The sequence below is a fragment of the Nelusetta ayraudi genome, unplaced genomic scaffold, assembly GCF_046127955.1.
Source record: "Nelusetta ayraudi isolate G7.1 ecotype Tasmania unplaced genomic scaffold, CSIRO-AGI_Nayr_v1 ptg000005l, whole genome shotgun sequence".
NCBI lineage: Eukaryota > Metazoa > Chordata > Actinopteri > Tetraodontiformes > Monacanthidae > Nelusetta > Nelusetta ayraudi.
The window spans coordinates 5,805,918-5,820,861 of NW_027466055.1; the positions used below are offsets into that span (position 1 = coordinate 5,805,918).

At 45.3% G+C, this 14,944-nt stretch overlaps 1 protein-coding gene across 3 annotated transcripts in view; it reads left to right on the plus strand.

The window, feature by feature from the left end:
* unc13c (unc-13 homolog C (C. elegans)) overlaps positions 1–13,502 on the plus strand; it is a 91,155-nt gene extending 77,653 nt beyond the window's left edge. For all 3 annotated transcript variants that reach the window (XM_076051264.1, XM_076051274.1, XM_076051284.1), the window contains 7 exons: positions 723–846; positions 1,219–1,278; positions 3,451–3,531; positions 5,303–5,450; positions 8,797–8,889; positions 10,133–10,292; positions 11,645–13,502. In XM_076051264.1, the coding sequence (XP_075907379.1) occupies positions 723–846; positions 1,219–1,278; positions 3,451–3,531; positions 5,303–5,450; positions 8,797–8,889; positions 10,133–10,292; positions 11,645–11,930 (952 nt within the window). In that variant the 3' untranslated portion in view covers positions 11,931–13,502. The remainder of the gene's footprint in view (positions 1–722; positions 847–1,218; positions 1,279–3,450; positions 3,532–5,302; positions 5,451–8,796; positions 8,890–10,132; positions 10,293–11,644) is intronic.
* The last annotated feature ends 1,442 nt before the right edge of the window (positions 13,503–14,944 follow it).

Here is a 14,944-nt window from a genome sequence, read left to right on the forward strand (position 1 = left end):
GTGCCCTCAAGGGTCTGGTTAGGGTTAGAGTGAGACCTTCAAAGGAAACACTGAAACATGTTCCAATGTCTGTGAAGGATCTCAGTTGTCCAGGTCATCGTAGTCTTTAACGCCTTCCAAAACCAGTCGGGTTCCAGAAGTTGCCAAGCTAAGGCTAAGCTAAATAGAGTTTGGCCTCCACACTGTGATTTGTTGGTGAGAGTCTGAGGTTTCATTGACTTTGAATAAAAAGGAAGAAAGCATGGCTTAAAAGTGGGGAGGTTCCAGTCACAGATCTTGTGACTGTATTCTGCTTCACCAGAATACAGTTGCTGTTAAAAGGAGCATCATTAGTAAATGTCTATGTTTGGAATCTGGCAATTGTTTTGACTTTTGTGGAATTCCCTAAAAAGAATTACGGGGGTTCACTTCAGTTCTGGGAATTGCTCCGAACCATTTGTCAAAAACGACATTGAGGCCAATGGGGTATTACAGGGAATCCTCTTAATAATATGGAAAAACCAAATCCTTCCTGCTGTCTCTGAGACCCAGGCCACACAATAGGCCGAGATTAAAGCGTGAAGCTGCTGCTTTCATTCCATGAACCAGAAGGTGTTTCACTCCTGCCTTTTACCAAGACGTTACGGCCGAGACTCAGTCTGAGACACGTGAGTGAAGTGCTGACCTGACAATCATTCTCTCTCCCTCTCTCTCTCTCCCTCTCTCTCTCTTCCTCTCTGCAGTTTGATGTTATTTGCCAAGATTTGTGAGAAGACCGTGCTGAAACGGGTCCTAAAAGAACTGTGGAAAATTGTGCTGAACAGCATTGAGAGAACAATTGTTCTGCCTCCACTAAATGACCAGAGTGTGAGTTTGATTAATTGTCTGTCTTTGCACCCCTCGCTATTCCCATCCCTGGGGTTGGCCTCCACCTACTTCTCCACCTGTGCCTCTGCCTTGCCTCCTTTTTACGGCTATGACGAATATTCCTGGGCTTGGTATGAAATAGCAGTGCAACATTGCAAAGTCTCGGCAAAAGTTTTTGGAGTCTCGAGGAAAATCTCGTCATTATTATTTATTATCTTAATTAAAACTATTAAAATATTGTGCAGTTTGACATGTTGCTCTATCTACGATGGCATAGAATCTTGTGCAACAGGCACAATAAAAATAAAATGTAAATATCATATAGTAGTTTCTTATTTAATGGTATTTGGTAACTGTCCGACTCGCCAACAGCAAGGAGCGCAGATGATCTTCAACGCTGCCAAGGACTTGGGACAGCTGTCCAAACTGAAGGTAAATATATTAATGAATCCAAGCCGGGTGTTACTAATCTCAGCACACACACACACACACACACACACACACACACGTGTGTATATGTGTGTGTACCCACCATAGAATGTCTGTACAGCAGTTTCAGAATCTAAAGGGATTTCCCAAAGCTTAGCCCGTGCATTGTCATCTGGGTGAAGAAATGCATTATGGGGAACCACAAACTGATGTCTCTAATTATGCTGAACATGGATTACTGTGTGTATTATAGAGCTCACAGCACATCCCAGGTATTATATAGGTACTGCAGATCCAGGCTCTTCGAAATGTTGTGCAGGACAGTCACTCAGCTGAGCTTGTAATTCATTCATGAACGTATATGTGGCCATGAATATAGGTAAATACCAGAGATCATGCTCAACAAATACACAAACTGCACCCATGAAAGTACTTAGTATCTGGACTTTGTCGTCACTTTATAGAATGTACTGTACTGTATTTTTAGTCACAGAGTAGTCATTTAATCTAATGTAGGCTTTTGCAACATATACTCTAACTTGGTGCAACGCTGGCCAGGCTGGTGTCTCATAGTGGATTTTACCATCGGAGGTTTAATCCCTCACGCCCCGCAGAGTCAGGCACTGGAATGGATCAGTGGCCACAACGTTGGCGCGACAAGAGATCGGAGAGGGAGAATCATCTTCAGGGCACGGATGCGTGTATTTCAATTTTCACCCATGTAATAATTTGATGATCAATGATGATGATCAATTTCTATCATGCCTTCACCAGCTCTATTTATTTATCACTCCCCTACTTTGTGGATGTAGGTTCTGGTGGCATTGGGCATCTGTTCTTGGGATTCATGGAAAGAAAGAATTCTAAGCAGGGAATCACTGTTGTGTACAAGTACACTAGTGAAAGAGCCTCTGAAAGATGCAGCAATCCAGTTTGACCTACACGGCGATGTTAATGCCACGTTTTTTAGTCCAAATGTCCACAGTCTCCTCCTGGCCAGGTTGTTGTTCATATGAGCGCATACAAGACTGGTGATAGAGTTAGATTGTTCAATCACATAGATTGTTGTTGGGGTTATCGCTGCCATGAACTTCCTTTTTGGAGGAATTCTCGTCCTCTGTGAAACTCCAGCATGGTTACATGGATTTCAAAAAAAAAATGTCACTAGAGGTTCTGGACGAGTATTAAATGGGTGAAATGTAATTTTTGGACCAAACTATCCATTTTACTCTATACATTGCACTGTGTGTGGATTTTGCGATGAGGAGTGCACATTTTAATACCACATGAGATATTGTGGAATGATTGGGTTTGAGATCTGATGAAATAATATGTAAAAGGATGCTGGAGCTTGAGGCATTGAGTTTTAAAATTTGTTTGTAGGAAAGTGTCTGTCCTGCTGGAACTCAAAGTAATGCAAACAGCGAGGGCTCACATGCTGCATGAATTTCCTTTAATAGAATCTCTCCAACCTTTGACCTGCGTTGCAACACAGATTGATAAAAGAACAGATTTATCGAGGTCAGTGTCTGAGAGAAAATATAATCCACTCTGCATGACCACTTAGACAGACGCAACCTTTGCTCCCATGTTCATTTCAGCGCTGCACCCCCCCGACCCAAAGGTGTTACAAACGAGGATTAATTGCATTTTATCTGCTTTCCGTCCTAAATAACCTTTAAAACGCTCCATGTCTGCATCACGGGCCTTTTAATTAGAGACAAGTGTTTCCTCCTCCCTGCAGCAATTCATTATTTTGGGCCATCGCACTTTTTTCCTTCGCCAGATGAGGACATTACTGGAACTGAGTCAAAACAAATCAAGTAGAGCCAGTGCAACCGGGGCATCTGACACAGTCATGTGCCACAGCTTCGTTTCACCCTAGCTTCTACATCCATGCCTCTCCAGTGAAGATGAATCATATTCCCTTTAACATTTCAATGCGATTTAACGGATATTTGGTTGGGAGAACTCCGCCATGTCGATGCTGCAACTTTGATTGAAATTAGTTAAAGAACCTTTTCGATGTCATTTTGTCATGACACTACAGTCACAGACTTATTCAAAGAATCATTTGGGATTTGTGTCAAGTACTGTTGCTATTAAACAAGAGAAACATCTTGAAACTGTGCTGCTCTCAGTTGACATTTTGGCTTTGCCTCCATATCCTTTAAGGAACACGTCATTAGAGAGGAAGCCAGAAGTCTGACGCCACGGCAGTGTGCAGCCATGGACCTTGTGCTTCCCACCATCAAGGTGAGTACCGCAGGGAGAACGCTGTTGCTCATGCAGCTACAAGCTCAAGTTGACCTTTAAAAAAAAGAGAGAGAGAACCAAGAGAACGGCAATAGACAGGACACAAAATAAATGTAGCGCTACGCTCAAGCAAAATAATAATAATCATCAAAAATGAAATTGAAATCCATCGAGGTGTTTGTGGGCTGTATACACGTGCTTGTACACAGTGTGAAGGCACAGGAATAAAACACCTGTAATTTAGCATACTCATAATAATAATGGGAAATAAATAAATTCATATTATATTGCAAAATAAAACAAACAGTTTTAGTCCACATGCCTCCCAGGTGGTATAATTGTTACAGGCATATGGAAGGACGCCTAAAGCCTCTAATCAAAAGGAGGTGTGTAATGCGGAACTGATAGTTTACCACCATAATGTCATTAAGGGAAATGAGACAATTTGAAGGCCTGGCCTCGTTTCCACACCGACGCGGAGCAGAGTTATGGTGAGATGCCACTGGGAAAACAGTGCGTTCATAAAGTGCAGAGAAAACTAATTGATTCCGCCTCCCTAAGGACGGAGCATCAGCGTTAAGATCAATCAAGTCGCAGAATATTTTTCATCAGTAACAGTCAATTAGCACATATCAGTAATGCCCCAGGAGGGTCGGGCAGCCACGTCAAGAAATGATGGATTCCAGTTCTTCACGTTGCATCGCACATAACAAGCTGACAGAAAACATTCAAGCCATTTTTCAAATTGCCTCAAAATTGCAGTTCCACGTGTCACCACTAGTCTGGCATGTCAAAAACGCAAGTCAGTCTCACCAAGTGATAAAAGTAAATATTTAATCGATGTGTCTGTTGGTTGAAAGAATGGACTAAACTCTGGCCACGGCACAGCACTGTGTTTACCCGATGATGTATTGATTTATTTCCCGACTCATGATTACCAGTCAGACTAACCCTCAGGGTGTAACTTTCTGTCTTTAATAAAGATGATATGATTTAAAGGTCATTATTGAATCTACACTTATGGGTCGCTTCATTAGCCGCAATCTTTAATTGCTTATGAACACAGCTAATCCGCCACCCACATGGCCGCAACACAGTGCATTTAGGTTGAAGATAACCTGCTGAAGTTTAAAGTTGGAGCCTCAATTTGGGGTTTGGAGAAAGTCACTGAGAACATTCACCACATTACAACTATCTATACGACTGTATCTAGTCTGGTTCAAGACCATATAAAGGCAACATAGACAACGTTATTCATTGGGTACCACCAGCGCGTACCACCAGTGTCTGCAGACCAGTATCCATGAACATGTCCAAGGCAAGGCATACCTCGGAGACAGTGAACGATGTGCCATTGCAAATATGTTTTGCTATTTCTCCCTAATAAGTGCAGCTCCCCGAAAAAGAAGCCACATTTGAATAATGACAGTTGACACATCCTTGATACATATGTTCACATCTCTGCAACTCAACAGCAGCAGTCCACGGCCACCCTCCAGCATTTTACACGTGGGAGTTGCGACAGTCCTTTGAAAGGGGCGAAAACCTTGTCGGTCCTCGGCTATAAGGCTTACAATTACAAATGAGCATTAACAATCCAATCATGGGGTTCAAGTTTAAATGCAAGGCAATTTGCACAAGAAAGTAGCAATTACTGCTGTCTGTGTCTGTTCACTGCTCTCAACCCTGTAGAAAGCAAACTGTCCACATAATGCGAGTCTATTCTCGGAGAGTGAGGGCTTCTCTTTGTCTTCTCTGCGTTCACCCACAGCAATATTTCCATGCGGGTGGAAACGGGCTGAAGAAAACCTTCCTCGAGAAGAGCCCCGACATGAAGTCTCTCAAATACGCTCTCAGCCTTTACACTCAACCTACAGATGCCTTGATCAAGAAATATATATGCACCCAAACCTCTCAAGGTAAGAAACAGCTCAGGTATATTTTACTTTAAAGAGCAGGCCTTTGAACAGGAAACATCTTGGGAAAAGGAGGCCGTGCGAAACTAAGCCGCTGCCACAACCTTCCCTGCTAGTTAGCAAACACACTTAGAATGGAACCTTATAAACTGTGGTTTATTGGATGCCCGGAGCTTCTCCCTGCTTTAATTATTTCCTCCCAGTGAATGTCTTATTACCACCAAATTACTTTCTTCTTTTATTGATATTTAGAATTAACTGTAAATTATGCCGCTCTTGTTATAGCCCTAATAAAGACCTGTGAGATAAATGCAGTAGCATCGAGTGATGCGACGGCATTTGCAAATAACCGAACGCCTATACTTTAGACTTCTCAGAAAGAAAATGGTGAAGCAGCTTTGTTGTTATTGGACACAACTTGTACAACATGCTCGTGTGGTCGGAATGAGGGGTTGGTCCTTACACTGAGGGGCGCTAAACTTGATGCTTTATTTTCGCTCTGCGCCCGAATTCCAGTCCCGCATGATCTGTTTTGTGCTGAGGTCCTGCGTCGAGCTTCGGCAACCGCCTGAAATACAAGCTGAGATGGATTGAACACGCGCACACGAACACACACACACACACACACACACACACACACACATGGGATCAAGTGTAATTTCTGGGCTGTCTCAGCTGTGATATCCACCGATCCACATTCAGGGCTACTGTATCATTATATACAGTATGAAATAATATGACCGATAAAAAAATATATTTTTGTATTTTTCACTGACACCTCGTTTAAAAACAGAACATATGCATTTTTTTAAGATGACGTGATGCCGCGAGATCTCAGCAAACGCTAAAGTGGCCTGTGGGTTTCCACTACAGAGCAGTCATATGATGACCCGCCCCCCATCACCACACACACACACACACACACACACACACACTGACACACACCCCTCCCCCCCTCCCTCCAGCACTCCCTTCCTCTCCCATCTGCCAGCAGACACACATGGGAGCGACGGCAGGATGCTCTCAGAAAATGTACACGTTACGGTGTAACTGTACAAGCTGCCCTCCTTTCACTTCCTTTCCCTCTCTGTGTTTTTGCCGTCATCGTTGACCCACTTTCCCTCGCTGTTGCACCCCCTCACCCTTCCCCTCCCCGCCACCGTCATCTGTCTCCGAACGCCGAACCGAGGCGGAAACATCTTAAGGTGCCCGCAGAGATTCTGCGAGCGGTTTCGGGGTCGAAGGTGGGCTTTTAGTCAGGCGCTTGTGGCTCCCGCTCGCCTGAGTGCGCTGACGGGAACCAAGATGCCAATCAGCCAATCAGCTGGGCGGAAAGCAGGCTTTGAGCGACGCGCTCGCTCTGGCTCTCGCTGACTGGCAGATGGGCCGTCCGAGTGTTTATTACGTGTCCTCGATCTCACAGCTCTCTTTAGCTCCTTCTCGCGCTAGTGCACGAGCTCCCACTACATCTCTCTGCGCACACTAGTTGGACGTTTGGCTGCAGAAATGACAACTGTGTTATGAGATACCATATGTTAAATACCATGTATGAGCTACACTACCATCAAAAGTTTGGACACACTATGAATTTAATGTCTTTTCTTTCATTCAAGGCATCAAAACTACATATGAACACACATGGCATTATGTAGGGAATGATAAAAGTGGAAAATAACTCAAACACGTTTTATATAGAAATTCTTCAAAATAGCCACCTTTCATAAAGAGCACGTTTCGAGTTATTGAACATGCTTTTCTTTGCTGCATAATGGAATATATCTTGCTCATCATATATTTGATGTCTTCAGTATCTATCTGCAGTGTAAAAAGTACAAAAGAAAAACTAATTGCATTAGATAGTGTGTCGAAGACGGCTAGCCCACCAGTTAGCTCGCCGACAGAAACAAGCTTTGGACGAGTCAGCGTGTCATCGCACGTCCAGGAGAATCAATCCCTCTCCATCGCCTCTCTGTTCTCTGGCAGCGAGAGCCGCGTGCACCGTGAGCATTCCGGCCCTGAAATTTATCTGTGTATTTCCCGTGTGGAGATAAATTTGCTGAAAGGTTGCGACGCCTGTGACGCCGACAGCTCGACGCTTTTCTTATCACTTTCATTTATTAGCATTTGCTTTGCCTCGTCCGCTAAACCTCCTCATCGTTGCGTTTGCCTTATTGATCTCGGCCGCCCTTTATCTTCCTCGTGCAAAACCTGTCCAATCTGCGCTCCCCTGACGTCCCTTGAAGCGCCCCGCCCAGCGGCCGCCGCCGCCAAACGCCTCCCCAGCAGAGGCGTGGACAACCCGGCTTTCATCAGAGAGGCAAACAGAGATGCCGGCTACAGGATTTCAGCTCCCGCCCCCCTCAGGGCCCTAATTGCGCAACGGTAACCTTTCAGCGCCGCCCTCCTGGCCTCTTAAGGCCTCGTTACAATAAATCAGGGGGCCTTGTTTCTTCATTACCAGCCGTAATGGGCACCGTGTGCGCGCCACATATTGATTAGCTATTGGATCAGCGTGCCCCCCTTCATCAGCCACGCCGCCTCGCCGTGTTCAACATATGGCCGTTCTGTTCCCAGGCAGGACTCCCTGCACTCCAGCCAGACACCTGCTCGCCAATGGATCCTAATTGTTTTTCTGGCGTCAGCATCAACCCGGCGCGATTTCAAACTGTCGTCTCGCCCGCGACAAGCACCTCCGCCTTGTCAGCCTCAAAGTTTTTAGGCGCCTTCTTCCGCTCTCTGATGTGACATTAAGCCTAATTGCTGCTTGTCTGCCAGCGGCCTACGCCAGGCGGCCCTTTGTTTGTCTGTCTGTCTGTCTGTCTGTCGGGCGTCACAGTTTGATGATTTCATTGTCTCGAACATGATTTATTTAGCGTTTCCCCCCTCGCACCATCTGCTTCCTGAGTGGCCTGCAAGCCGGAGATGTAGCGCTTCTCTCCCTCCCTCTTGTTCTTTTTCAAGCCTGGAGCTGGAGGGAGATCCTCGCTGCGCTCGTCGCCAGGCCTCCACAGCGTGGAACCGTGTCCGCACCCTCCCGCTGTTTCTCGGGTTTAGCTCGGCCTTTGACATGCAGAGCACCGTTTCATATTCACCTCTCGTCCGATCAATTCCTGGATAACTCATCGGTGGGGGGCGGGGGTGAGGCGGAGGGAATAAAAGAGCTGCACCCACAGTTTTGGCTCCTGTCCTCTTCATCCCCTCTCCCCTTCCTAATCTTTCTTCTCTGTTTTCGACTTCCCTGATCTCTCTGTTTTGCTCCCTGGCTCCCTTCCCACCGCTGCTCTTTTCTCTTTGATTTAACTAAAGGCCTGATTCCAATTCTCTCGTTGTTGTCTTGGTGCGCTTCCAGGTCAGTCACCCAACGGATCGGTGGGGGAGGTGTCGATGCAAGTGAATCTCATCTCTCACCCTGGCACAGGAGAGCACAAAGTCAGCGTGAAGGGTGAGATTTCTGCGCACTCAGACCTGCTGCTTCTGTTTTTTGTCATGTTGGCTTAAAATGGTCACTCCTCTTAAATGCTTCAAGAGTGGCGCACAACAATTCCCAGTGTGTTGCACAATGGTGATAAAGCAGTCATACTAACTATACAGAGATAATATAGAGACCCAGACAGTGCTTCATGGGCATTTGCCGGTGAATAATATTCATATCTGCACAACATCAAGAGGCAAAAATAGACCAAACAATGCAGTGTAATAGGATATTAATGTCCTAGAGATTATGGAATCTATTTGTGTGCTCTGCATTGGTCCGTTGTGGGCTCTATGTATTTCCACATCAGCAAAGAGCAGGATATTCAATGGATTAAATTGAGCCCTGGCCATATGAACAGAGCGGAGCGGACCAGTGCGGAGGTGACGCCGCTGATTTCCCTCAGGCACCTGCAGGGTTCACTTGTATGCAATAGGTGCTTCATTGATTGGCACAAACATTTGGACATTGACTTAACGAGTCCAACTGATGAGCAGCAGTTTCAATTAGCAGACTTAGGTTGAATAGCTCTGAAGCGGTTGGTAAAAGACAAAAAAAAAAAAGAAATGTGTCGCTAAATGCTTTGATATTTCATTGTTTTCTTTTATTTTTTGATAGCTTGGATTTTTCTCGCTGCTTGAACACTGGTAGTGAAAAAGGGTGAAGTGACTGTAAAAGCCGCCACCTGCATTACCATGACAGCAGCAAATCAAACCTGGAACTATGAATATTACAAGAGTAGTCATTTTTGTTCTTCATTTCTGCTTCAAATTTTCCTTCATTTCATTCAGAGTCAATTCTGGCAACAGCGACACGACTCAATAATGAAATGCAACAGCTTCTTTGGCTTCCTAATGCCATTGCATAAGGGTCTGCCAAAGCAGCTGCGCCCATCACTTTCATTCCAGTCGCGTCAGTGCAAAAATGATGCGGACAAATAACTCCTCGCTGTCTGATGCACTGGCACTGGCATCCAAAGATGCTGAGATGCTGCAGATTACTGAAAATGTCCCCGCTATCACATCCCATTTTACATCCCCCCCCTGACTGTGTCTCAGCATAACGCGCCACTTGTTCTGCATTAGCTCAGTTATCTGGTTCAACAGAATAAACTCTTTTGTCACAGAGCCACTCATTTTGCCATTTGGCGTTTGAAGTGAGCTTTTTTTTTCTTTTTTTAACAATTATTTTTTATTTCCTCACGCTTTCTCAGTGGTCGGCGTGAACAACCTCATCTGGCAAACCAACGCCATGTTCCGGCCATTTGTGGAGGTCAACGCCCTGGGGCCGCACCTGGCTGACAAGAAGCGCAAATTCAGCACCAAGACCAAGAACAACAACTGGTCACCAAAGTACAACGAAACATTCCAATAGTGAGTAACCGCGTCCACTCCCACGCTTGTTGCGGAGGTGCAAGAGCAGCGTTTTGCGTCTCGCACTTTCAGCCTGAACCCAGGACTCAGTCCTTCAGTTCTCAGAAGTGGTAAATGAGCGGCGTTTCTATAGCAGCACCTCTGCTCCTGCAATCCAGCGGCCTGCGCCGACGTTGTCTGAGGCTGAGCCACAGTTGAGCTCCGACTCTCTCGGATTTAAAGGAGCCGTTCGGTGGTCGTCAGGAAGCACAAACTGCTGCATCTGAATAACGACTCAATTGAATGCAGCCATTAATTTCAAGTGCAAAACCATGTTTTTTTCCCCCACCCACATTCACACACCCACATAACGCAATGTGAAAATGTCAAGCAGCTGGCGTCTCTTCCAGCTGCGCGCCCATTGAGCTCCAAACAGAGCTGAATGCGGGTGTCCTCAATGCTTTGTGCTCAAGTATTTCTTTTGGGTGACTGCCCTTTTCATCCGGTTGGCACACTTCACAAAAAAGGATCCGATGTAGCTGACCGTGAGAGGACCGTGCTTTGTCTCAGAGTCTTCTAACCTTGTGTTTTTGTTCAGTCACTTGAGACGAGTGTCACCACTGGTGTGCTGTGGTCACGGCTACACTGGAGCCCGAACAGCACGGCGGCGGTCTTACAGTGTTTCTACCCACAACTTGGGCCGAGTGTTGCCAGTAGTTTTAGAAAAGGAAATTACGTTTAATTTATTTGCCTCCACCAACACAAATAGTCCAGCGATGGCAGCAGTCCGTTGGTGGGAAAACCCAGACGCCCCCAGCTGCAGTGATGAGCAAGAATGGAACCAAGAACAACTTTTGGGTTGAATTTGGTTTGAATTAGTCATTAGAACACCCATGAGGCAATAAAACGCAGAAAGTAATAAGTGACTTTGTTCCTTTGTTCAGCGCTCACGCTCTGCTTCCTGTCCTCTAAAAGTCTCCCCAGACATCTGCGATTTAAATTTTTTAGTTTTAGGTCTCAAAAACCTATAACAGAATTCAGAGTGTTTAATGTTTAATTGTGTTATTTCAATGTAATAGAGCAAATAGCAAGTAGTAATAATTAAGTAGTAATCGCTCCCTTCGTTAACAACGCCGACAAATCACTACGTCACTACCTTCTATCTTCTAGTCGATTCAATACTGATTGATGCGGAATTGAGTGCAGGATTGAACAGATCGACTCGATAGGATTCTATTTGCTCTGGCGTGCCCTGCGCCGCTGTTCCCTCTACTTTGCAACCTCGGGCTAACTGCTGCAGTAATTGATCAGGCTTGCAAAGAAGAGCGAGAAAATCTCTGACGTTCTGCTTCCACTCTGCTGCCCCCTCACAGCGTTCTTAGTAACGAACACGGTCCGGAGGTCTACGAGCTGCACGTGGCCGTCAAGGACTACTGCTTCGCCCGGGAGGACCGCATCATCGGCATGACGGTCATCCAGCTGCGGGAGCTGGCAGACTCGGGCAGCTGCTCGGCCTGCTACCCGCTGATGAAGAGCGTCTCCATGGACGAAACGGGCCTCACAATCATGAGGATACTCTCTCAAAGGACCAACGACGAGGTGGCCAAAGAGTTTGTGCGTCTCAAGACGGACACGCGCTCGACCGAGGAAGTGTCGTAATGGCCGGTTCGGAATGCAAGTAAGAGTCGCGTCGTCCCGAGCTAACAGGTGCAGCGGGGAAGGTACGTGAAGGGGGGGGGAAGCGACGGTTTCAGCAGCGAGGCTGGAAAACGACGAGAGCGTCCAAAGAGCGAAAGAGGGAAGGAGGCCCAAACGTTGGCCAACGCAGGAAAGGAGAGGGAGAGAGAGGGAGAGAGAGGGAGAGAGAGAGAGAGAGGGAGGGAGGGAGAGGGAGAGAGAGAGAGAGAGAGTTGTGTTTGTTTGTTTGTTTTGTGCATGTGTGTTAAACATCTGTTGGAATGTTCATTTTAAAACTACAGTATGTACAAGTGTTTACTTACCGTATGCTTACTATTAAGTACTATATTCTCTGAGTTATGTTAACAGGACATGAGAAACCTTTTGTACAACATTTAGTCTTTTTGAACATAAAAATTTGTTCCGATGAAGTGCCAAACCAGTGGAGAAAAAAAAACAACAACAACGACAAAAAAAAAAACAAAACAACAGAGAACAAAACCAACGTATATGAATTATGGTGAACTTAGTACGTTTGAAATTTGCTAGATTCTTTTTGTCCGGTGTAAGTCATTTTCTGACTGTGTGGCGTTTCGATTGTTGCAAAAGTCATTCATTCTGCACCCTCCTTCTTTTTTTTTCTTCTTCTTCTTCTTCTACTGTCTTTCTTTTTCGGCTTCACGTTCTTCCACACGCAGCACTTGTCGTGCATGTTCTCTTCTCGGTCATGTCCGTCCCATGTCTCCACAGTGACCACCGAGCAGGGTCCTGTCCCCTTGCCTTCAAACTGTTTGTATTTTAAGTGCACCTGAAAAATAAAACCAGTTTTTTTTTTTTTTTTTTAAATGGCGATGACTGCTATGTAAACCTTCATAGGTGTTTGTAATTTTATAAACATGACAACAATTACGACGACCTCCAGTGCTGACAGTCTTAGCAGAAAGGGTGGAAATGTTTTGTTTGATTTGTTTCGTTGTTTCATTTGGTTTTTTTCCCGCCTGACCTCGGCCTTGTGTTCGTTCCCTCCGACTATCAGTTTCTGGCCTTTTTGAACAACCACTGTGAACATGAGCTTTGGAAGGCCAGCTTACATTGCAGACAGTTTGATATTATTGTTTTCGTATTTTTTCAAAAACTTTGTTCCTGATAAACTGCCAAAGTTATATAAGATATTTGTACAAAAGCAATCCATTACATGTATAAAAAAAAAAAGATATGTATGTACATGTGATCTATTACTTTTTTTCAATGCTTAAAATATCAGATCAATAATAGGGTGGAGCTAAGACTTTATTTTTTTTATTTCCTGTGGAGCTGTTAGCCGATATGGAAGTTGCACATGTTACATTACGCATAAGTTCTTTCAGCTTCTTTCACTGGAATTATTTTTTTCTTCATAAAGGAAAGAGTCTAACATTTGGTAAATATGCAACATTCCTATGTATTGCACTGATGGCGAATTGTATGTCATGTAAATATATTTAGTGAGATATTGTATAAAAGTCTACTTTTTCTTCAATGTGCATAAAGTATGTGCAAATGTGTAAAAAACAATCTGGGTCAATCTGAGCCATTTCCCCACTCACCGTTCGCCGAACACCAAACAGATCCGCTTCACGTTGACGCATCCTTCACCTGAATTCTCATTCACCTGTTTGTGTTGTCCTGAAGTTCTCACTGGAAGACCAGCCTGGGAGAGAAAAGCCATCCATCCATCCAACCATTTCCAATACCCGCTTCTTCCTGAACTCAGGTTTGCAGGCGTCTGCTGGAGCCTCTTCCAGCTGTCATAGGGTGAAGGCAGGGTGACACACACACACACCAATGTACAACTTAGAGTTCCGAATTCACCTCACATGCATGCTTTTGGACTGTGGGAGGAAGCTGGAGAACCCAGAGAGAACCCACGCAGACACAGGAAGAACGTGCAAACTCCACACAGAAAGGTCTTGGAATCGAACCCACAATCTTCTTACTGTGAGGCGGCAAGAGAGAGAATCCACGCAGATCTAAGTCTCAGACATGAGCTGCACTGGTTGTCAGCGGAGCTCAAGGAATTTTAAAAACAGCCGTCAGACAAATGAGGTTCTTTTGGGCCAAGACTAAAACACCTGCAGCTGCCTTGTGAAACCAACACCACGCGCGACACCGTAATCCTCTATCCTAAATGTAACGGCTGTGTTTTGTCATAGTTGTGTCTTCTCTTTGATTTCAAGGCGGCCGAGGTGAGTGTTTTCGCATCAGTTCTGCTCTACTTACTGCCAGTCGTATGACACCCACGGGAAGAACTTCCTGTCTGTGGCAGCAAATAATCCCTGGAAAGCGAAAACTTCAGAGCGCGTTTACGTCCGTCTTCTCGGGAGCCACCTGACGGGACAGTTCAGTCCGAGGTAAACATGTAGCCCAGAGGCACAAGGCGACAAAGTTCGGTATCGTGGGACGACTGCAGCAACGAGTGTGTCTATATGAATGTAGACAAATTGGTTGTGGTTGGAAATGTGCTGTAAAGGCTCAACAGTTGGCGCTGATACGACACAACGAGACAAAAACACCAAAGAAAACCTCTTTCCAGACTTACCTCGTGTCGTCCTCGCTCAGGGCGCACACACTGGATCGAACTGGGACAAAACAAGTCCATTCGTCACTGTCTCTCTCGTCCTTCTTTTGTTCTACCTCTCCACAACTTTGGCCAAGCAGACCTCTGCAGAGATGTGCGAAAGAAAGCAGGGGAGCAGCTGTTGTGGTTTGTCGTTCAGCAGCGATTATATGTAGATGATGATGGAATCTTCGCTGACACCGACTTGGTTGCACAAGAGCACGTTTATTGTAAAGAAATTTGGCATTGGTCCGGCACCTAAGGACTGCCTGAGGGTGAATAACTCTGAATTCTCATTTCCAAGACCAAGACATTATCAAGACTAGAGAGTATCGAGATCGAGACAAGACCAAGACATTTGGGGTTTGAGACCAAGACAAGACCAAGACTTTATATATCA